Here is a 23,420-nt window from a genome sequence, read left to right as displayed (position 1 = left end):
CTTTTTTTTAAAAAATTTCCCCTGAAGAATGTTCGCCCGAACTGGGCAGTGAAGAACAGAAACATGTTGGGATGGTTGTTGTTTTAGAGACACATTGAGATTTTTTTGTGTTATGTTATGTGATATCTTTTGTGTCATGCAAATAAGTGAACTTTGTATTTCATGTTTTAGTAACTGTTTTTTAGTGTTTAGTACACTGTGTTAGGTGAGGGTAGTGTTTTATGTTTAAATTCAGTTCGAATTATTTGAATAAAAATTTGTTATACACATTTTTTAATCAATCATAGCAGACGGTCCATTTTTTCAGGACTAGTGATGCCGGAAAACCTTATAGAGTTCCTGTGTAAAGGGGGTTGGATGTAAGTAAAACAAGACGTGTTATCTTACTCTTTATTGTATTATACACCAAAATTGGAGACATGCACCCAAGGCAGTGGCATCTCCCATGACCATCCTGGAGCGCGGGCTGGACAGCATTACAGAATGCTGGGCACCCTGGGAATGATGCTGCACTTGGGTATGGTCAACCACCACGGGAGAATGTCGCCCAAGGCCAGGGACATCATCCCGACCATCTTGGAGCTCTGGCTGGGCTGAATTATAGAATTTCCCTCCTGGAAGTGATGAAGACCCTGCTTGGGCTCCCTGGAACTGACGCTGAACTTGGGGATGATCAATCCACATGGAAGACAGGAGCCGATGGCTGGGAAATCACCTCTGACTGATCACCACTGACTGCTGTGGAGCTCTAGCTGTGCTGCATTAGAGCTTTTCACTCCGGGTAGGGATATGGATGCTGCCGGGGTTCCCTGGGACTGCCTTTGGACTTGTGGACGGCCAACACTTTTTCTTTTCCACCCAGGTAGATGGACCCATGCTGTTTTCGTCGGGACACATGTGGGAATGTGGGAAAGTAGGACATGTGTTGTTGGGGTGGTTTTCGGTGGTTTCCTGGTGGCAAATATCTGAAAATTGTCTTTTTTTCTGTAAATTTTGGACTTTGCCAGGCCTTGTGGGTAATAAATTCTAGGGCCATTCATGCAAATCAGACGTCTTTGGATTCCCACGCTTGTCTTCTTTTCAGAAATGCATGGGGTTCCCTGTTTTCTTTGGTGGTTGCGACACCTCAAGCCCAAATCTGTGGGTTGTCCACAAAACAAAATCCATTGTTCCCCAGGGTATTTGATGTACCAGTGGTTTAGCCTTCTCCGTTTGCACCCAGGTAGGTGTACCGACACTTGTGAGGTACTGTTTACGTTGGGACACATGTGGCAATGTGGGATGGTAGGACATTTGTTGTTTCTCTTGGTTTTGATAATGTTTTCATACATTTTCTACTGCACTTTGTTACACAACTCTTTCATTTCCCAAATGTAGCCTACATTTATTTGCTGCTTTAGACACTGTACGCTTTTGTAACCTGTATAAGTCACCTAAACTTCAAAAGGTCTGCCTGTGCTCATTCAAAAATGTATGCTTGCCTTTCCTCACCACATTTGATTTCCTTATTTTCACATGCTAAGTACGTCTGTTTAGGCAGTCAGCATATAAATCCAGTGTTCCATAGCTCAATCTTTGGCTTGTGGTATGATATGATATGATATGATATGGTATTTGTAACGCGCCTATACACAAGTGTTTCAAGGCGCGACGAGGCAGGGAGGGAGGGAAACAAGGGGAAAACAGACAAACGATCCTACTAGGCCAGGTGTCATTCAGATCGCGCAAGTGCAGAGGTAAGGGGAAAAGGGGAAGTGCAGGGGGGAGGAGGTGGGGGGGAAGTGCAGTACAAGGTAAGTAGCGTAGAAAATAATAATAAATAATAAATAGAAAGGGCCAGCTGGTGGCAAGTGCGAGGTAAGTGCAGAGCAAGTGCTGGGAAAGGGGCTGTAGGGATACAGTGACAGTCCCACAGTGCAGGGGGAGCCGGGGAGGCAGTGCAAGTGGAGAGTGGCTGGGCCCTGGACCGAGGTTGCTGAGAGTGGCCCAGATGCAGGTTTAGTGCTGAATTCAGTGGGGAGTTAAGCAGGATTAGCAGGGGAGAGGGAGAGAGAAGGCAGAAGCGAAGAGGAAGGTTTTGAGGTGCTTCCGGAACCGGAGATGGTTCTCCTCAAGTTTCAGGGAGGCAGGAAGGCTGTTCCAGAGGGAGGCCCCAGCTGCGGAGAGAGATCTACCCCCAGCTCGTTGCTTCGAGAAGCGGCTGACCATGAGGGAGTTGGAGACGGATGAGCGAAGGGCTCGTGAAGGAAGATATTTAGGAAGAGAGAGTTGGAGGTATTTAGGTCCCAGGCCCCAGAAGGCCTTGTGGACAATGCAGAGGGTTTTGAACTTAATCCTCGCAGCCACTGGGAGCCAGTGAAGAGATTTCAGTCCTGGAGAGATACGGTCCCTGGGCTTGAGGCCAAGGACAAGTCTCGCAGTTCTGTTCTGGATAAGTTGCAGAGGGCGGAGAGTGGAGGCAGGCAGATTAAGATAGAGGCTGTTACAGTAGTCCAGCCTTGAGAGAACCAGGGCTCGAGAGACAGTGAGCTTCTGGGGGAAGGAGAGGAAGGGAAGAATACCTCTGAGGAGGTGCAGCTGGTAGTGTGACTTCTTAGAGACGTCAGATATATGAGGAGAGAAGGAGAGTGTGGAGTCGAAGATGACCCCGAGGTTTTTAGCCTTGCAGGTAGGGGCAGGAAGGGGGCCAAGGGAGGCCGGCCAGAGAGCTGCAGGGAAGGAGGGAGTGGGTGTGCCGATGAGTAGAATCTCAGTCTTACTGGCGTTGAGGCAGAGGTCATTGGCGGCGCACCATTCATGGATAGCAGACAGACAGTCGGAGATGAGGGAAGGAGAGGAGGAGGCTGAGGGTAGCCTGAAAATGAGCTGTGTTGTGCTTGTGTTGTGAAATATTACGAAAAATGTGTGATTTCCTAACTAGAAGAGTCGGGGGAATGTAGCGGTGCCTTGCTTTTCTCAATATTCACAGAAGCCATTACCTTACAGGTCCAAACATGTCCAGCACATACCTGTTTTTCTGTCATTTTTCTAATTTTTTCCCAAGCTATAGGAATTTTACCTACATAATTGTTGCCTGACCTGCGCAAATGTATGCCTTTTTGTCTTCCCATTCAGCTTTCCTACCCTCCTCTTCCATTCCGTCCACGCATGTCCTATTGGAAAAAAAGGGAAAATCTCCTACCTCTCACAAAACTGACGGTAACCTTATAAAAGTATGTTTTTTTTGTTTCCACTCAACTTTTTCTGACAGCCTGTCTGAAAAATGGCAAATTCAGAACAGCAAAGAATGTGTTCCTAGCTTTTACAAGGAAAAAAAAACAGGCTTCTTTGAACATAATTTTATTAGCATTTTCTGGAGAAAAAAACAAATATTCTCTCTTTTTGTTATTTTCCCTCACCCCCTTACAGCAAACTAGGATTCCTTGGAGGCGTTATGACCGCCTACATGTGGGAAGAAAAGGAGCCACATTTGGCAAGATATCTCATGTAAAAAAAAAGTTACAAGGGATTGAATGGGATCCTGCATCATGAGCCTTTGTGGCACATAGAGAGGGGGAGAATTAATTTTGCATGGGTCAAGAAAGCAGGGGTGTTGCTACGCCTGGGAAAGATCCAGGGCTACACTAATGTTGGGATTGTCGGGACCCAGGGCTAGCAGGCCTTTTGGTTGTATCCCCTGAGCTTTTATCTGGGGCTACAGCCAAGAGACCCAGGGCTATAGCCCCCTAATGCCCCCCAGCAATGCCTCTGTAAGAAAGTACCCCCCCCCAGAGATCCCCATACACTTTGGATATGCCTATAATGAAATAAAAATAAGGCTGCAATTTGGAATACGGATAATCGCATGACAGATCTTAGTAATAAAACCTTCTATTGCCAATATGGAACAAGTTACTTACTTGCAACTGTTCTCCAGAATGGGTCTGTCATGGATTCACATGCTCATGAATATTCCCCTTTGTCAGGCTGGGCATCCTCGGTAAAGAAAAAATCGGTTTCAGTTTTGTTTCTGAACTGTCTACTAGTAACCAATCACTGGTCTCTGGGTCACACTGCCCCCAGCCAATGACTGCCCTCTACCTAAGCCCCTCCTCTGGCAGCCATCTTCAGATTTGGTATCACGTAAAGGGTCAGTAGGACCAAGAGAAGAGCGGCAGAGGGTTGGAGGGAGGGTTTGCATGTGAATCCATGCCAGAGAACAAAAAGTAACAGGTAAGTAACTTGTTCCTTCTCCAGTATGGGGTCTGACATGGATTCACATGCTCATGAATACAAGAATACATAGCAGTACACACATGCACAACCACGGGAGGTGGTAAGGCTCAACATTAAGCATTTCAACAGCTCAACATTAAGCATCTCTTACCTCCTCACCAGGCTCACCTTCAAGCAAACAGGTTGCGAAGCACTGCCTGGCCAACTCTGGACTCCTCCCTGGAATCCCGGTCGATGCAGTAGAACCTAGTGAAGGTAGCAGATGTCCAGCAGGGGCACACCAGGCAGGAATGCGGTAGTAGCAGTGATCGCTCTGGTTGAGTGGGCTCTCGGATGGCCAGGCAACGGTCGGTTTGCCAACTGGTGACAGTGCATGATGCAGGTGGAGAGCCATCTGGAAATGGAAGCCTTGGAGAGGCCATTCTCTTGGTTCACAGCGCCACAGTTCACAAACAGCTGTGATGTCTTCCGAAAACTCTTTGTGCGGTCCACGTAGAACTTGGGCGCTCTAGCTACGTCCAGCGAGTGCAAAGTCCTCTCAGCCAGCGACAAAGGCGACGGGAAGATAACAGGTAACACGAAGGGACTCGTTGAGATGGAAGTCCAACGGCACCTTGGGCATGAAGGAGGGGTGCGTTCTCAGCACTACCCTCATCTCGTGGAATGTCAGGTATGGAGGTTTATAAGAGAGGGCCTGGATCTCTCCCACACGTCGTGCGGAGGTGATGGCCACAAGAAACGCTGTCTTCCACGATAGGAACTTCAGCAGCGCCAAATGCAAAGGCTCGAATGAAGGGCCCATGAGCCTGGCCAGCACCACATTGAGCTCCCACGCCGGGGCCGGAGGCTTCACCGGCTGGAACGTGCGGAACAGTCCTTTCATGAACTCCTTCACCAGGTGGTGCGACCACAGCAACGACCGCCCCGGAGTTCTGGTGTAGCGGGAGATAGCCGCCAGATGAATTTTGATGGAGGCGTGCCCCAGCCCCACCTTGGCCCGCAACAGCAAGTACAGCAGCACTTGAGGGGCCGTAATCCGTAGAGGGTTGATCTTCTGTGCACGGCACCAGACAGAGAACCTCTTCCATTTATGTCCATAGCACTTGAGAGTTGAGGAAGCCCTGTCCTTGGCAAGTACCTCCTTGCAGTCTGCCGGGATATCGTATCCTCCGAACTCTAGTGCTGCAGGAGCCAGGCCTGCAGGTTCAGCAACACTGGGTCATGGTGCAGGATCGCGCCTACTTCCCTAGCGAGAAGATCTGCGTCTGTCGGAAGCTTGACTGGAGAGGATGCTGACATGTCCAGAAAGTCCGGGTACCATATCTGCCTCGGCCGCGACGAGGATCGTCCTGTACCGGGACTGCCTGAGTCAACTGATGAGTCGCAGAAGGAACGGCAATGTTGGGAATGCATAGAGGAACAGGCCATCCCTGGGGAAGGAGAATGCATCGCCCATGCTCCCCGGTTGGGGAAACCTGCTGGCGAACCTCCGGCACTTGGTGTTCATCGCCATCACAAACAGATCTATGGGGCGTGGCCTGGGCTCATGGAGTGAAGGCAGGTCCTGGGTGATCTCCGTCCGCGACAGCAGTGATCCTTCATAGATTGCAGCTGGACGCAACTCTACAACTCTACTCTTCACCAAAAGGCAGCTGAAGCACTTCCCCACAGCGCGGCGGTGGATTTGGCAAAAATCGGTGTGTGCTTTGCACCAAGCGGAGCCGCGGAAAGCAGACCCCCTGGCCTGCACGATGCTGGCCTAAACAGAGACCCGAGGAGCGAAGGGGGAGGGGCGAGCTAACACTTAAGGGCACTGATAAGGCAAAGAGAGAGCGGCAACCCGCCGAGCTCAGAGGCTCTACCCGGACCAATTGTTACCCGGACCCAGTGCGGGCTGAACCGCAGCGCTGGGGACTTCAAGAAAGGGCAAGAGTGCCTGTGGCGGTGCGAGGAGAAACGAGGATGGAAGAAGTAGGAGAAGCGGAGGTGGTCGCCCCGCGGAACCCGCACCACAGTCGAGAGCCGCTGTGCAGGGACTGCGACTGCTGCTGGCATTGCGAGGTGAGCACCGCCATAACTACGAGGGCTGAGGCGCACACCCCAAGCGAAAAAGCAAACACTGCTGGACGACAAGGAGCTGCGGGCAGTGGAGGAAGGAGCTATGGAGCGTGGCAGGGGCCCAGCTGAGCGGGCAGGTGGGACCCAGGCAGGGCGGACGCTCGCCAGCAGGATCCTGCGCTAACACTGCACAAATAATCCCACGAGCCGGAGGTCCCAGGACTGTGTTCACGGCATGGGAAGCTCTGGAGGACTAGTAAAGAAACGCAACTGCATGGACACTGCCTGCCGAGCACGCTGAGGCATCGCCGAAGAAGGCGCACCACGAGATCAGACCCAGAACCCAGACGTGGGCCCCTGACTGGGGCTGAGCAAGAATCGGCGGAAGGTCCCCACAGACAAGTAAGCAACAGGGAGGCCAGTGACTCCCCCCCACCACGCAACACCGACCTGAGACACGGGTGCCGGAGCCTAGCACACTGCAGCAAGATCGGACCCTGCCAAGCCCACAGGGCACAACTAGACACAAACCAGGACATGTAAACGGGGCTGAGATACGCTGAGTGAGCCACTACTGTAGGGCTGGACTCCCACAGCAGACAGGGCTCTGGAGACTGCTGCCGGGACAACACCATTGCCAGAGCACAGGGGCCACATCGAACAGACAGAGGTATGCATTGTGAACTCGTACTTTCCCAATACTAACATCCCGGCCAACCTGAACTCGATGTACACTAAGATTGCACAACACAGGAACTGTGTCTTCATTTGGGGGGGGGGGACTTTAGCTACGTACACGATCCGAATCTAGATAGATCCACACCCCCCATGGGAGGCCCGACGGTGGCCTCATCGGCATTCTGCGCCATGTTAGAACGACAGGAATTGGAGGACACCTGGCGCAAACTGCACCCGGGGGAGAGAGGATACTCTTATTTCTCGTCCCCACACAGCCTTCACACCAGACTTGATTATATTCTCATTGGAAAGGAAGATGCATTCCAAATACAGAAAGCCCAATACCTGGGGAGAACCGTCTTTGATCACGCACCCCTCCTGGTCGAGTGGAACAATACAGGACCCAGACTCCACATACCCATGTGGAGAATGCCGACAGAGACCCTAGGGGATCAGGCTTTTGGGGAGGAACTCCGGGATGCTATTGAGTCCTACATAGAGCTGAACATGGGAAGTGTGGGTAGGGTGGGTACTGTGTGGGATGCGCTGAAGGTGGTAATGCGGGGAGAGATTATAGCCAAAGCAGGCGGAATTAGAAGACACCTGAGGTCAGATCTGGAAAACCGCGAAAAGGAAATCGAGAGGCTTGAAGCTGCCCTCCCGGACGGAGCCGGAAGGGAGGACGTCCTTACACAGCTAAGAGAGGAGTGCAGTGAGGCCTGGGGTAGACTAGCCAAATTTGATTACACCACCAGAACTGACAGGGCACACGCGGAAGCAGATAAACCTGGCTGCATTTTAGCCTGGCTTTGCAGGAAGGAGCACCCCAGACACCTAACCACAGCACTAGTGGATGAGGAAGGTACCTTACACCAAACACAATCGGGCATCAATGATGCCTTCAAACATTTTTATGCCATGCTATACTTCGATGAAACCCAGATACCCCGAGAGGAGATCCTAGACACACTGGAAGAAATAGGGCTGCCCAAACTGTCACCTGCACAAGTCGAAGCACTAGATGCAGACATAGACATAGAAGACATAGCGGAAGCAATTAAATCTCTAGCTACAGGCAAAACGCCCCTCAGAATTTTATAAGACCTACGAATCGACCCTGGCACCCATGCTGCACAAGGTCTTCCACAAAGCATTCCAACACGGAGTCCTACCCGAAAGCATGAGAGAGACACTAGTGGTCCCAATACTTAAACCCAACAGACCTGCTGAGGAATGCGGCTCCCATCGCCCCCTCGCAATGTTAAACTACGATGACAGAATCCTCACCACGATCCTGGCCACGAGAGTGTCCAGAATCATAGGCGAGATAGTGCACATCAACCAAAGCGGTTTTGTACCGGGCCAAAACACCTCTCTTAACTTGCGCAGGCTCCAACATATAATAGACCAGACCAATCAGGAAGAAGGCTCATATGCACTGCTGTCACTGGATGCCATAAAGGATTTGGACAAGGGTTCATTAGGTAGGTAAGAGTGCTATACATAAGGCCACGAGCGCGAGTAAAGACCGGGAAATACATCTCTACAGCATGGGATATAGAAAGGGGAACCAGGCAGGGCTGCCCACTGTCGCCCATGCTTTACATCCTGGGACTGGAGCCCATCGCAATTTTCTTCAGGAAACTATTTTTTGACGCAGGCATAAGGGTGGGGGGGCAGGACCATATAATTTCACTGTATGCGGATGACGTACTCCTGTACATCAGAGACCCGCACCTAAATGTACCAACCATACTAGAGGTTCTGGATAACTACTCCAAAGTTTCTGGGATACAGTTCAGCAGGCAAAAATTATGCCTGTTCCCCCTGGCAGACCTGAGAGGACGGAATGCTGCCCACCTCCCTTCAGTGGGAATAAAGTGGCAAACCGAATCCTTCCGCTACTTAGGGGTAAACATCCTGCACACACCCATACTAATGCACGAGAACAACACCAAGGCAGCGCTCCCCGCCTTGCGCAGATCGATTGGATTCTGGTCCAAGCTTCCCTTATCTGTGATGGGAAGGGCATCAATCATCAAAATGATTGTCCTCCCCAGATTCCTATATGGGTTCCAGAACGTACATTACTACATCAACGCCCCCTTCTTTCGCTTGCTAGATACACTGCTACGGGACTTCCTATGTGGGAAAAATAGGCACAGATTGCATTCTCCACACTAGTCCTACCACACAGGCAAGGGGGCATACAACTACCACACATGGAGAAATATTATTTAGCGGCACAACTCAGCCATGTAACCAAATGGCTGGCTGATGACACCACGTCTGAAATGACACTGCTCTGACAAATAATCTCCCTAATACAATTGAAGGAACTAATCTGGGTGCCCCGACAGCTCTTGCGCAGGGTACCGCTACTTGTCGAACTGGGCAGGAAAATATGGCTCATGCATATGCACATGAAACACCCATACTCACCAGAGATCCCGCTGCTGGCAGACATATGCACATCCAACGCAGATCTGAGTAGCGTCAGACTTTGGGAAAGATTCGGGGTATACACCTGGGGGGACCTGTACGCAGGGGGCAACTTCCGGGTGTTTGCTACACTACGAGAGGAGGAAGACATGCCAGGCGGCCAGTTCTTGTGGTACCACAAGATCCGAGAGAAAGCACGGACCAAGTGGGCGACCTGGAATGAAGAACCTGAGGCAGACCCCCTAGTCACACTGCTGTACAACCTGGGGGAAGGCAGCAGGTCAGTGTTTCAAATTTATGGCCAACTGAATGACCCCCCAAACCCTAATAGTGACATGTTGCGGTCTAAGTGGGAAGAGGACCTGGGAGCCGAATTGACCGACAAAGAATGGGACAGGGCGCTCATTTACCCTAAGGAGGTGTCCAGGAACTCCAGTTTTCACCTTATACAACTAAATGTACTGTACCGCACGTACCTAACCCCACACAGAATAGCGAAATTTAACAAGCAGACATCACCCAGCTGTGTATGGTGCAACAGCGAAGATGCAGATCTTTTCCACATGCTATGGGCCTGCACGAAAGGTACAGAACCCCTGGACAAGAGTGGAACACGCCTGCACAAGGGCGGGCATGACGAGATCAAATGGTCACCCAGCACATGCCTGCAGGGAACCTACCACAGACTAGCCAAATCTAAACACACAATGCAACTCATGGACATGGTGTGTGTACTAACCAAAAGGACCATAGTAATGGCCTGGAAACGCCCTGCTGGTCCACAGTACAACACATTGCTCAGAGAGCTGGAACGATGGATGGGTGCGGAAACCAAAGCCTGGGAAGACAGCGTAGCCGGATCCACAGACTGCATGAGCGGGCTCCTGGACGCATGGAAGGAACTAACATGGACCATGTTCCACCCTCAGATGATAAGCCCCCATGAATGCCTCACAGACCCGCAGCAACAACTCGCTAATTATGAAACCACCCGAGCAGTTAGGCCTTGGAAAGTTACCTGAAGCCCGTTCCTGTCCCCCCTGCTCCCCAGCATCCCTTCCTGAGCTGAGATAGCTCACACCGAAACGCACAACCAATATATGGAGACAGTTATTGTTGTTTATGTTGTTTGTTATTTTTGTACCTTTCTTTCTCTCTTCTCTTCAATTTCTTCCTTTTATTTCCTAAAAATAAATGACAGCATGCTCATGTTTCTACGACAAAATGCCAATAAAGAAATTTACAAATAAATCGTGAACAGATCTATCTGGGGATTGCCCCATCGTCGGAATAGTAGCTCCACTTGATCCTGCCAGAGCTCCCACTTGTGGTACGATGCCAACTCTCTGCTGAGTGAGTCGGTGATGATGTTCTTTACACATGCCAGGTGGAAGGGTACCAGGAACATCCCCTGGGTGATGGCCCAGTGCCACAGGTCCAGTGCTTCCTTGGATAGAGCTGGGGATCTGGTGCCCCCCTGCTTCCGGATGTAGAACATCGTGGTGGTGCTGTCGGTGGAGGCATGTACCACTTTACCCTTGAGAGATGGGAGGAAGGACCTGAGGGCCCAGGACACGGCCCAGAGCTCCAGGACATTGATGTGTAGAGACCTCTCCTACTGGAGCCAAAGGCCTCTTGCGTGGAGATCTCTATGTGCGTCCCCCATCCCTCCAGAGAGGCGTCCATCGTCACTGTTTCCTGATGCGCTGGTCCATGCCCACCGCGAGATGCGCACGGGGGCCCCACCACCAGATCGCCTGCCGGAAAGTCTCATTGAGGGCGATCTTGTCATTGAAGCTTCCTGTCACTTGTACCCAACTGGCGTCGAGGAACTCCTGCAGCGACCGCATACGTAACCTGCACAGTCGCACAAGGTAGATGAATGACATCATATCGAGCAGGGACTTGATGGACCTCACCCTGGCAACCTCCATGGTCAACAGCCGTTGTACCTTGGCCAGGATGGCCTTTATCCTCTCCTCCGACGGTGACGTCAGCCGTGTCACTGTGTTGAGTCTGGCTACCAGGAACAGGGCGTCCTGCGATGGCGACAAGCAGGACTTTGCAAAGTTTATCGAGAACCCCAGTTCTGTGAGCAGGTGGACGGTCCTCGCTGCGTGGTCGAAGGCGAGTTCTCTTGACTTTGCTCGGATGAGCCAATCGTCCAGGTAGGGGTAGACATGGATCCCCTGCAGGCGCAGCCGCGCTGCCTCCAGTGCCAGGCACTTGGTGAAGACCCTTGGCACAGACTTCAAACTGAAGGGCAGTGCCTTGAACTGTTAGTGCCGTCCTTAGACCACGAAGCGTAGAAACTTTCAATGTTCCTTGTGTATGGGGATGTGGAAGTAGGCATCCTCCAAGTCCAGCGACGACAGGAAGTCGCTTTCCTCCAGTTGTCCCAGCATGTGTTGGAGGGTGACCATCCGGAACTTCTGGGATTTTATGAATTTGTTGAGGCGGCGGAGGTCTAGAATGGGCTGCCAGCTGCCGGTCTTCTTTCGGATTAGGAAGTACCGCGAGTATACTCCAGAGCCTCCTTGGGACGAGTTCTATTGCGCCCTTCTTCAGCATTGCTCGTACCTCTAGAATCAGCTGTGGAACGTGGTTTTCCTTCCTGGCCACTGGTGGAAAATGGGGACACTTCTTTTGGAACTCCAGAGTGTGCCCGTGGGCCTGGGCATCCAGCACCCAATGATCGGTGGAGATGGACTTCCACGCACCAGCGAAGTTCGCCAGCCAGCCTCCCACTGGGGTGCTCGGGTGGGGGCCCAACATCATGGCCGGTTCAGTCTTGCTTCGCCGAGGCCTTGCCACCTTGGGCCCCTTGGCGACAACAACGGTGTCCACCAGACTTGTTGCGGCCTCTGTAGACTTCCTGCAATGAGGAGCGGGCCGCCTGGCAGTACGACACGGAGCCGCCGCTGAATCCTGTGAGACTTGGCTCCGGAGGTCCGAAAGGATGGCTGTCGCTGATGGAGAGAACCCAAGGCCTGGGCCGTCTCGGTGTCTGCCTTGATGGCCTGTAGTGACTCGTCCAGTGCCTTGCCGAACAGGTTGTTCCCATTGAAGGGCATGACCAGTACCCTGGTCTGTACGTCCTGACGGAAGTCAGTGGCACTGACTGAACCGCGCCGCTGAAGGCAAACGCTGTTGCCCATCTGGCAAAAACCGGTGTCGGCGATGTCCGTGGCCACTGTGATGGCGGGGTCCGATGCCACCTCACCTTCCTGCAGGATTTCCAGGGCTTCCACCCTCTTGTCGTCTGAGAGGAAGTCCGAGAGGGGAGCGATCTTTAACCACAGCTCCCTCTCGAAGCGAGCCACGATCGTGAGGGTGTTGGCCGTCTTGTTGGTCGTTGCTGCCAGCTTGGTGAAAACACATGCTGGTGCTGCACGGTCTTCTTTCAAACCCCGCGAGTCATTAGCGAGGAGTTTGTTTCTCCTAATCTAGAGGTGAGCATGTTGTTCTTGATCTTTAGTAGCTACATTACTTTTAGTGATGTTGGTGGCTATTATCCCTTTTCCACAGTTTTTTACTTACTGAACGTTGAGGTGTTGTGTACTATCTCTCACTACTTGGTCACGTTCAGCATGTTTTTACACATTTAATGGCTGTGAAGACCGCTGGTGTATGACACTACTGTTTGGAAGCATGAGCTCTAATGCACGACCTAGGCTGGGCTTGAAATGGTTTCTTTTCTTCCCTTTTTTTTACACATTTGGGAGCCGTGGTGTATCGGTGCATTTTAATGCTCTTTGAGATGGTTGGTGACCGCCCTTCTTATATTACAGATTGGTTCTGCGTCCTCTTTTGTAATCATCTGCAGACTTGATTGTCATTACAAGGGATTTCCTCCCCTTGCCCCACGTTGTGGGTGGCTTCACTTGCGTGAAGGTAATTTTTATTTAATATATCCTGAACAATTCATGACTGTTGTCCTGTAGTGATCTGTGGCTCATTGGTAGTGTGATGTGTCCTTTCTAGGTGTGACAATATTTTCGGCGGATTGAGACGCCTTTTGAAGTATCTTGGTTTTTCAATGAAGAAAAATTAGCCTATCTGTCATTTACAGACGTGCGTTGAAGATTCACCACATTAAGGTAAATCTAATTGGTTTAATTTCTAAACCTTTTTGTGGAATTGTTCTCTTGACTGAGTCAACTCCACTTTTACATTTGGTAATACCCCCTCCCCTGGAGATCTGATTAGTTTCCTCTGTTTCTCTTTTTTGCAGGCTGGTTGCCTGAAACTACCCATTCAACACGGTGTTGAGAAGAATAGTGGATGTTTTAAAGGTTCCCCTGAAGAATGTTCGCCCGAAAGGGGCTTTAAAGAACAGAAACATGTTGGGATTATATGTTGTTTTAGTGACACATTCAGGTTTTTTCTATGTACTGTGATATGTGATTTCGTCTGTGTCCATTTGTAAAGTGGTTTATTTGAAATTTAGCTTTTTAGATTTTGTAGGTTTTAGTGGTAGTTTTGTACACTGTGTTAGGTGTGGGTAGTATCTTATGTTTTAATTTAAATATTCTGTATTAAACAAAAATGTTTTTTGAAATTTGGAATGTTGCACGCAGTCTATGTTGTCAAGACCTGTAGTGCCGGACAATTTGTCAGAGGTGTCTAATCGTTGGAGGAGAAGGAGGGGTGGAAGTATAGAAAGTTTACCATTTTATCCTTCTTTTATAATATAATCTATGTTCCTATTGGTGGAGTAAGATGTGGTACATATAAATAGGATCCTGTGTACCTATTTGATTACACATTGTCTTAACGATAGACAGCTCGTCTTCGGAAGAGGTATCTGAGTCCGTTAGGACTACTCCGGCCCCCCCTCTTTCTCATCCCGGGGTTTCATGGGGGGCTTTTCGATAGGCTGGAAAGCCGATTCCCTCCGGGATGACAGGGAAATTCTAGGACTGGAGATTGTCTCCACTGGGTCGCCTACGCAGGCTTTGCCAGGGCTGCCACAACTCCCTCAATCGAGGCCTTAGCCGGGTGAATCTGGGCCTTCACGACCCTGGGTGTGTCTGAGGCCTTCACCATGGGGGAAGGGTCACCGCCTCACTCCCCCTTGGCTTTCCCCATCGGGACCTGCCTTGGCTTCTCCCGAAGCTTACTCGGGTTCTCTGACTTCCTTTTCACTGAGCCAGAGCTTTGGCTAGTGGTTGACATCATCAGTGACATTGTGCCGTGCCTGGCAGCCGAGGGGCCTTAACCAACGGCGCTCCCGTTGCCCGCAGACTCGCAGTGCTTTGCCTTCTGTTGGGCCCTCAGTCACGGGAGCGCCCTCAAAGGTCTTAGAAGACCGCTCAGACTTCTTCTTCTCACCTGCTGCTGGGCTTTTCGGATCCAGCCAGTTAGCGAGTCAAGTACGACGGTCCTTCATGGTCCAGATGGACATGTTCTTGCAGAACTCACAGTCCTCCTCCACGTGCGACTTGTCGGCATGTAAGCAGTAGTGGCACCAGGAGTGCTCATCTTCCTTGAAGACATTCTGTAGTCCACATCCTGGGCAGATCCTAAACAGCTTGGATCCAGTTGGCGTCGAGTCTCCTTTGTCCTGGGCCATGTCCATGTAAGGTAGGCCTCAAAGATCTTCCGGAATCCTCCAAGAAGTAAAATATGACAAAAAATCGCCCTTGAGGGATGTGGACATTTCCAAAGTGGGTCCCCGTTAATCGGAAGATGAAACAGTGGAGCTTGAGGCTCCATTTGACCGAAAAATAAAGAGGAAACTCTTTGGAAAAATGCAACACGCAGTAAAAGCTCGAGAGCTAAAGCATGAGGACTCCCAACACTTGAACGTGCGGTAAAAATCTGAAGATGGCTGCTAGAGGAAGGGTTTAGGTAAAGGGTAGTAATTGGCTGGGAGCAGTATGGTTATTAGTAGAAAGACAGTTCAGAAACTAAACTGAAACAGATTTTTTCTTTACAAAGGATTCCCAGCATGACGACGGGGAATATTCATGAGAATGTGAATTCATGCCAGACCCCATGCTGGAGAAATAAGACAAACATTTCCAATCAATGGACCATTTAGTCATCTTGAGTATATACAGAAAATCAAAGTGAGACAGTTTGTTATGCTCTTGTATTTTGAACAATTACCGCCTTTGTTGAGAGCGGGAGCGTGGACCCATGTTCCTCTTGAAGGACGTCTTTGCCACTTATATAAGACCGAAGTAGAAACTTTGCAACATCTAATAAACAAATGCTGCTTTAAACATGGTATACAAACAAGGATACAAGAATCATTTCTATGGGCCCGTTGTTACTGGACCGGCACACTCCGAGTACGGCGGGCAGAACGCCACCTGCCCGCAGACTTTGACGGACGCACCGGATCAGTCCTTCGCATTCCCATTGAGTCCCATGTGACTCGAATGGGAATGGGAGTGACATTTTCCGGAACAATTTCTCATCTCCGGCGACAGCCTGTCATTTTTACCAGCACGGCTACTGCCAGGGTTGTAATGCCCTCTACGACTTTTGTTATTTGCACACAGATCAATTCTAGTCTTAAATATACTTTGGAACTAATGAGATTGTGAATGAATTTTTCGTTTTGTTACACATGGCAAAAGATTGGGAAATGCATTGGAGAGATAACTGAATTAGATATTTGAGTGCACTTTTGATATCTTGTTGATTATTGTTTTAGGTAAAACTATTTTATTACTGATCTTAATTACAACTTGTTTATGCTTTACATGTTATCACAAAAATTAACTATTAATTAATCACTTGTATGATATTATAAAGAAAAGTATTTAATCTGTTACGGTAATATAAAGCCAATTGTTTTTGCTATGTTAAAAGGTTATATTTAACCAATAAAACACAATAAATCAAATACAAAAATATATAGATATTTGTCTATCAACATATCAAAACTCACCAAATAGAAAAAGTTGTCTCATACTTAAAAAAGCAAAGCATGGACATTGCATTTCGCCAAGAGTCTTACCTTATTGATGAATGGGCATGCAAACTCTGTTGTGAGGGGATACGTCTGGAATGTCTTAACTCACACAATACTAGATCAGTGGGAATCAGCATCCTGCTACAGAAAGTTTTAAAGTGTGCGACCACCAATGAAGTGGAAAGGGGGTTAAAGTAAATAGGCTTCTGTCACCAAATGTGCAAGAATGAACCTAATTTAAGTGGTAAAAAGTTTGGCCACAGGCAAACATCACCAAGATGACAATTATCACTTATATTCTGCATCCTAATTAATGCTTGTAGTAACAATGCTTGCTACAATAAAGACTACATAGAAACAACGTCTGTGACACCGAAAATGTAAATCATAATGCTCACGGAGAAAGCTCAAGGTAGCTAGAGAAAAAGGACGTTATGGATTTCCATGTATCAGGGAATATCATCAGTCTTAACTCAATTGAATGAAACAGTGAATGACTGATGGTGATAATGGTGAAAATGTGACAACTAGATAAGTATAAGTAGACAAATCAGTGCCATTACAAATTCCCCCTCTCACAAATGCATACATACTGAACAAGAACACCTATCTGAGTACTGAATGCCTTATAACATGCAACAAATTGCTAACAAACTCTCTTATTTGGAACAACCCATTGATAAACTATAGCTTTGTAGTGAGAGTGAGAAAATATGGTGCTGAATCTCGCATTTCCAAGGGCATCATTGACATGAACCAACACATCAAAGATAAGAAATGTGTCAGCTTAACATAGCTTAGCTATGTCTTTAGCCTACCCTTGTTAAGGATATGTAATTAACTAAATCTGAGCATGGCCGCAGAACTGATGACAAAGAAAATAGACACCACAGAGCTGAAACATAGAGATTTAAATCCATCATGAACCCACATGATTCAGGCTAGAAGAAAGCATCCGAGATGTAAAGAAAACACTGTGCCCTAATTATGAGTGCATCTTTAGCAAATTTAAGGGCGAGGTAGTATGAATTGGGAAAAGATATCCAAAGAGTAATCATTTATATAAAGTTAACAAAGCTCTGGATCAAAAAAGGCCTGAGTATGGCTGAACACTATCACTGCCCTGTAGGCACGATCAACTCTCTTTTAATTCAGATACATGGATTTCAGAGACGTCTGATCTTCCCTCAATGCAAAGATGCACTTACAGACTTCACAATCGTGTGGAATTATGTAACCTCCCATGTCAACTATCTGTGGGAATGTATACATGTAATGTCAGGACTGTGATACTGATGATGGCAAGCTTTGCAGTGATGCTATTTAAGGTGATTGTGGATCCTCGTAAGGGAGATATCTGACCATATGAAAGTAAGATAGATGTTCAGGAAGGAGATGGTAGCACAAGGTAGTGCCTTTTTGGAATGCAGTTCATACGTTCCTCCAAGCTTCTAGGTTTAAGACTTATTCACACAAATGAGTTCGGCTGCAAGTCATACTTTAACAATAAAGATAATGTATTAAAAGGTCTCAATAACAAAATATGTTACAATTTTCCAGAAACAAAATAAAAATATAATATTTTCTTACAAATGTTTTGAAAAATTATTGTAATATAATTTTAAAATGACAAAATGCAGTTATATAATCACAGTAAGGTTGCCAGTTCCTCATGCTGTATGTAGCACATACAGCTGTCTTATTACAATATTTTGATATCCTAAATGGGCAAATCTTTGAGAGTATATATATATATATATATCTATATATATATATATCTATATATATATATCTATATATATATATATATATATATATATTTTAAATGTATTCCCTGAAAAAAGTTCAACGTTTGACAACAATTCTAAGGAAAAGGGTTAATCCCCCCCCATACATTTTTCACCAAGCATCAGGGAATCTTTGTGAATCACAATGCCACTGCTGCAAAGTGGCTTGAAGCCACCCATTGTGTATGTTGCAAGTTTTGGCAGAAAATCAGATACTTTGTGATGATTCGAGCAAACTGCCAGCGTCCCTTCAATTATTCTTTTTTCTACTGAGACTTCAAACTACGCATCTAGATTTGGTAGTTTCTGAAGTGGACATATGTCCAGTTAGACTTAAGCAGCATTCTGGCCAGAAAACAGCTGTACGATAGTAATACATTTAACTTGCTTTTCTGCTTGCTTGCCGAGATTGGATCTGACAATGTAGTACCAAAAAGCGATTTAACCCCTTCTTAGTGACACACACATACGAATACCATCTCAGGTCAGCAGCCAATCATCGAGTCGGGGAATTTTGAGAATACAGCCAAAGATAATCTACTGTGTAAACATCCATACAATGCCGATATTTAGTTGTCAACCCATTTCTGCAGGCAACAATGTTGTAGTGTAAAAAGGTAGGCAGGGTTCTAGTTGCCTGCTGTAGTTACTAATGCTTTGGCACATTATAGGGGCTTCTGGAGAATATTATTTGTCATTTTGGGGAACAACAGAGATAGCTCTTAAAATTGTTTGCCACGAAGCATTTCAAGAGGTAATGCATATTTTGGCGCTCTTTCCCCCTAAAATCCTGTAATGCTCCTATAGGCATTGTCCTGGTTGCAATATATCGGAAAGGAGAATGTTGAGTGGTGCATGTCCCCAGAATCGGGAACAACAAAGCACAGTATGGCTGTTTTTTGATGTTTTTTTTTTTTAACCCAGCTCTATTTATTTTTTCATTTTCATATTTTGGAAGAGATATTCTGGACCTCCGAAATATTCAATGGTTGAGTTGCTGAATCATTAGTTTTTTCAGGTAGAGTTTGTGCCTTGTTTTATGCCTTGAGATGGTGACTGTTATCTTGGCTCACACGTCAAATAGTTGCTGTTCATAACACTGGACTGTCCCAAGTTGGATCAGCGGCTTTTGTTGTATCGGTAACGACCCTTAAACTGTATTTGTAAGTGAGGTAATGGCCAGGGGGGTTACAATATGTCATGGGATGTTCTGGCCATGGGGCGTGATGTGATGTGGGAATGCAAAGTGCCCAGTCCTGTTTTTTCCACTTGCACCCCAACACTGAAGAACTGGTTAGGGTTTTGTGTGTTTGAAAGCAAATCATAGGTCACTGAGATCTGTGAGTAGGTCTCAGTGACCTAATTAGAATAGGAAAACCTATTGTTTTGCTGTTTTAGATCACGTATGCACTTTGCTTTCCCAAGTAATCTTGCTTGTACATGTATCTGGTCGTTGGCATGTCACTGCGCTGTCATTATGGTAATTTAAATGTTCTGGACACAAGCCATACAAGCATTTTAGATCATGATACTAAAGCATACTTACAGTTGGGGCCGCACAGTGGTTGTCCTTTTCAGCATAGAGCATCTCATCTTTAATGAAGACAGATATTGCCCGGAGAATGAACGACACAAATAGATTCATGTGGATGAAATTCCGAGTGCAGTGAAGTTTCCTAGATTGAATAGAAAAATAAGGAGATATAAAGCTCAGAATTTCAGCACAGAAAAAATTAGGAAAGAATTGGAATACTGGAAATTTAATGTGTGGTAATTGTGGTTGCTTTATCGTACCAGATGCATGAAACATGTTAATAGTCTGATATCATATCAGCTTTCGAGATTTATAAATAATGTTTGACTTCTGACTGAAAACATGTCTAATATTACGACAGTTACCTCACAATACCTACACATAAAAAGCAACGAGGGGACAGAAATGACAGGTCAATAAAAGGTCGGTGCCCAGAGGTAATAAAATGCTACATAGGCGGTGTATGAAAACATATTTCTTTTCATGATAGGTAATACAATGATATTATGCCTGGATGGCAACATTGACAAACTTCTGCATTTTGATGTGGCAGAACCAGACTATTTTGCTTTCTATAGGATGGCTGGAAAAGTCTACTTCTATTTAGAAACATGTGATTGGAGTCCTGGGAATGTTGCCTATTAAGCCACGGAGGGTATGCCAGATGAACAGTGATACCTCAAGTTCTAGTACTCCGTTGGGACATTATGAGAGATATCTCTCAATGTAAAAGCCAATCTGCCCCCATTGCAAGAAGGGAAGACCAGGCCAAAATGACTGGCTTGGTCCTCTCTACAGGGAAGGTCAAGCAAGCCTATCAGTCTTTTTTAGGTTTCATATCAGTCTTTTGGTGCTTGATATCAGAATTTCTGGACTTCTTCAGTTGCTTGATTTCTCAGCCGGCCAAGCGAGCTCTGATGCCCAGGCCTAGGGATTCCTTATCACAGGATCCTAATAGGACTATCTACTGCATTGTTGTGGTTAAGCTAAGGAGGATACGCCTTCTGAGCTGCATGTCATCACATTCTTTGTGCTCAACTCTCAATTGCAAAATGTTGGTTCACAAAATGGGGACATTCGTTTTTATTTGAGAGAAAGATCTTTTTTTCCATCTGATGTAATTGTGATATTTTAATTGAATTGTAACCTCTCATTGCTAAACTTACAATGTTTACATTGACACATGTTCATATGCTACAGGTGTACAAAGTTGTAGGACTTTGCATTTGAACACTTTGAAAAATGTATTGAAAATGTTGCAAACTTCACAAAGTTGGTACGTTGTGAACTTCTTCAAAGAATACTGTACATATTAAAGGACTGATTCATGGAACGTTTTCCTTTGGGATTGTGCCATTATAAAACACGTCCATGAATCAGACCTTAAATATATGTTGTAAATAACAAAATTAGATTCTGATTGGATAGTCACTGAACATTTTTAATGTACCCCCCACCCCCACCATCTTGATCCACTGGCATTGAGCCTGTGGAGTCTGTGTGGTATAAAAGTTAAAGTAGTGCAGTTTCAACTGATCATGGCTACATTTGGCAGTCTGGGGGCCTGATTTACAAAGCCCTTTTCAATGCAATGTTCCCATTGTGAATAATTGTCATCTGGCAAGAGTGCAGAAGACCCGGAATTTTTTATTTTATTTAAACATAACATGAAACATGTAATTCTCTCTCAGAGAGCGAGGTCTGCTGACCAGACCACCCCTCCACAAAACTCCATGTCAGATGCATAGTACCCACATGGGCCCAGTTGCATTAGTATCCTGCTCTCCCAGGTCACAGAGCAGGGTTAGGGCACAGGTACCCTGTTCAAAGCTGTAGTGACAGCCCAAGTCACTACAGCACAAGGGCTAGATTAAAGATATATACCTCTGTCACTAAAGCCCATAATGGTAAGTGAACTGTTCTAGTGGCATGTTAAACTTCAAATATAAGCCATACCTTAGTTAGGGTATGGTGGATGGTATGTCTCATAATTATCACAGCCACATCCAATTGATTTCACACAATCACAGCCTTGTGAGCCAGCTCAGCTGTGGAAAGGTTATGTGGATTCTCCCCAGCCAGGTTGCTCTTGCAGCTGACAGAAAGACTGCAGACTTGGGTATTGTCTCTTTTTGTTCCTTAGAGAGGGCAGGTAACACCCTTCCCAGAGTGACAACCACTCCACAGGAAGTTTCCTAGGAACATGAATCAAAGGGCACACCCATTCACAAAATGAGTAGCTGCACAACAGGGGCTGCATACCAAAAGGCATTTGCTTCTATTGAGAAGGTAAAGGGAGGGGTTAGGGTCAACTGGGGAAGATCTTTACAGCCGGAGGAAGGTTCCCCCACTTCCTCCAGCAAAAAGAACTTTGGGGTTCATGTCAGAAGGTAAAATCCATGTATTTTAAGAAGTGGGATTGAACCCTAACATGAGGCTTGCTTTTGTCCAATCACCTCTGGACATTTGCCTTTAAAAAGAAGGGGGCTTCCACTCCTTCTCAGATTCACTTTGGAATAAACACATGAGAAATCATCCACTGAACTTTGGTTTGGAGAGTTGACTTTTCAGAGCCCTCCAACAGCGACGTGAAGAGTGAGTGTCCATGGCAGAGGTGAGCCCTGTTCCCTACCCACTTCCAGTGCAGGGAGTGCTCCTGCTTCGGAAACAAAACCTGCATCCTTGCCAGCCCCACTGCTGCCCTAAGACCTCATTGTGGGAAGGTCAACTGACTCTGTGGGTCTGCCTGCCTTGCTGGGAGTATGAGAACAAGGCCTAAATTTGCCCCTGTGAGCCCAGAGTAGGACTCACAGCATCCACTTCACTACATCTCAGACCCCTGTACCCACTGGTGCTGCATTTGGCACTCGATATAACCTTCGAACCACCATGCTTGCAATCTCGAACCAGCTCCCTGCTGCATAATGTCCACACATAAGCTGCCACCTGCCCCTATCAGATCTACTGCTCATCGCTGGAACAAACTCACATTGCTGGAGTGTCACACATCGACTTGAACCATCCATTTGTGAACAACTCAATCTGGCTCAACTTCAAACTGCCACCTTGCCGAACTGTACACCAGAGCAACATGATCACTGCCTCAAACCATCAGTGACCTTTGACTCAGACCTCTGAACCAAAAAACATCAACACTACCCAGTGGTTACCACATTTCAAATCAGCTTGATCTTGAACAGATCCTGTAGGCACTCCAACCTGCATCACTGAGCATCGCTTTCAAACCACTCTAAGTTACCGTACCCAACTCGGTTTGATGCCCGCTGGCTGCTTGGGTCAACTTGCACCAAGAAGGTACTATTGACCCATAACTGCCTCATTTGTCGATTTTGGGCCTTAGAAACTGGTTAGGTCACTTGTGCACCTCTTTACTTAAAGACATATCCTATCCAAAGGACATTGTGGTTGTTGAATTGCCTTTCATCCCTCAATTGCTGTCCAGAGTGCTGTATTTTCTCGATCTCTTGCATCTTCTCTATTCCTTGCATAGGGGTGAGTTTTTGTACAGTTTTCTATAAAGATTTTTCCCAGATGGTTTGTATAATTTAAGTGTATATATATGATCAAGCGCTCAGTATAGCGCAAAACACGTTGTTTGCAGGCTGCCCTGCCTAGGCATCCTGCTGTTTTGTCTTTTATGTGCTGCTTTGTATCGTGCATTTGTGCTTTGCACGATGCATTTGTTTTTTTAATAATTTTGGACTAACATTAAAGACATCAGAAATCTTAATGCTGTGTCTCTGGTGTTTTTTTCCGA

At 47.0% G+C, this 23,420-nt stretch overlaps 1 protein-coding gene across 6 annotated transcripts in view; it reads right to left on the bottom strand.

Annotated features, from left to right (window-relative positions):
• ADCYAP1R1 (ADCYAP receptor type I) overlaps window positions 1–23,420 on the bottom strand; it is a 1,274,377-nt gene that overhangs the window by 424,260 nt on the left and 826,697 nt on the right. For all 6 annotated transcript variants that reach the window (XM_069647708.1, XM_069647709.1, XM_069647714.1 and 3 more), the window contains exon 8: window positions 19,655–19,784. In XM_069647708.1, coding sequence (XP_069503809.1) covers window positions 19,655–19,784 — 130 coding nt within the window. The remainder of the gene's footprint in view (window positions 1–19,654; window positions 19,785–23,420) is intronic.

This window comes from Ambystoma mexicanum, chromosome 2q, assembly GCF_040938575.1.
Source record: "Ambystoma mexicanum isolate Mex_15411 chromosome 2q, UKY_AmexF1_1, whole genome shotgun sequence".
In the NCBI taxonomy this organism is placed as follows: domain Eukaryota; kingdom Metazoa; phylum Chordata; class Amphibia; order Caudata; family Ambystomatidae; genus Ambystoma; species Ambystoma mexicanum.
This window is presented reverse-complemented; position numbering and strand designations above follow the sequence as displayed.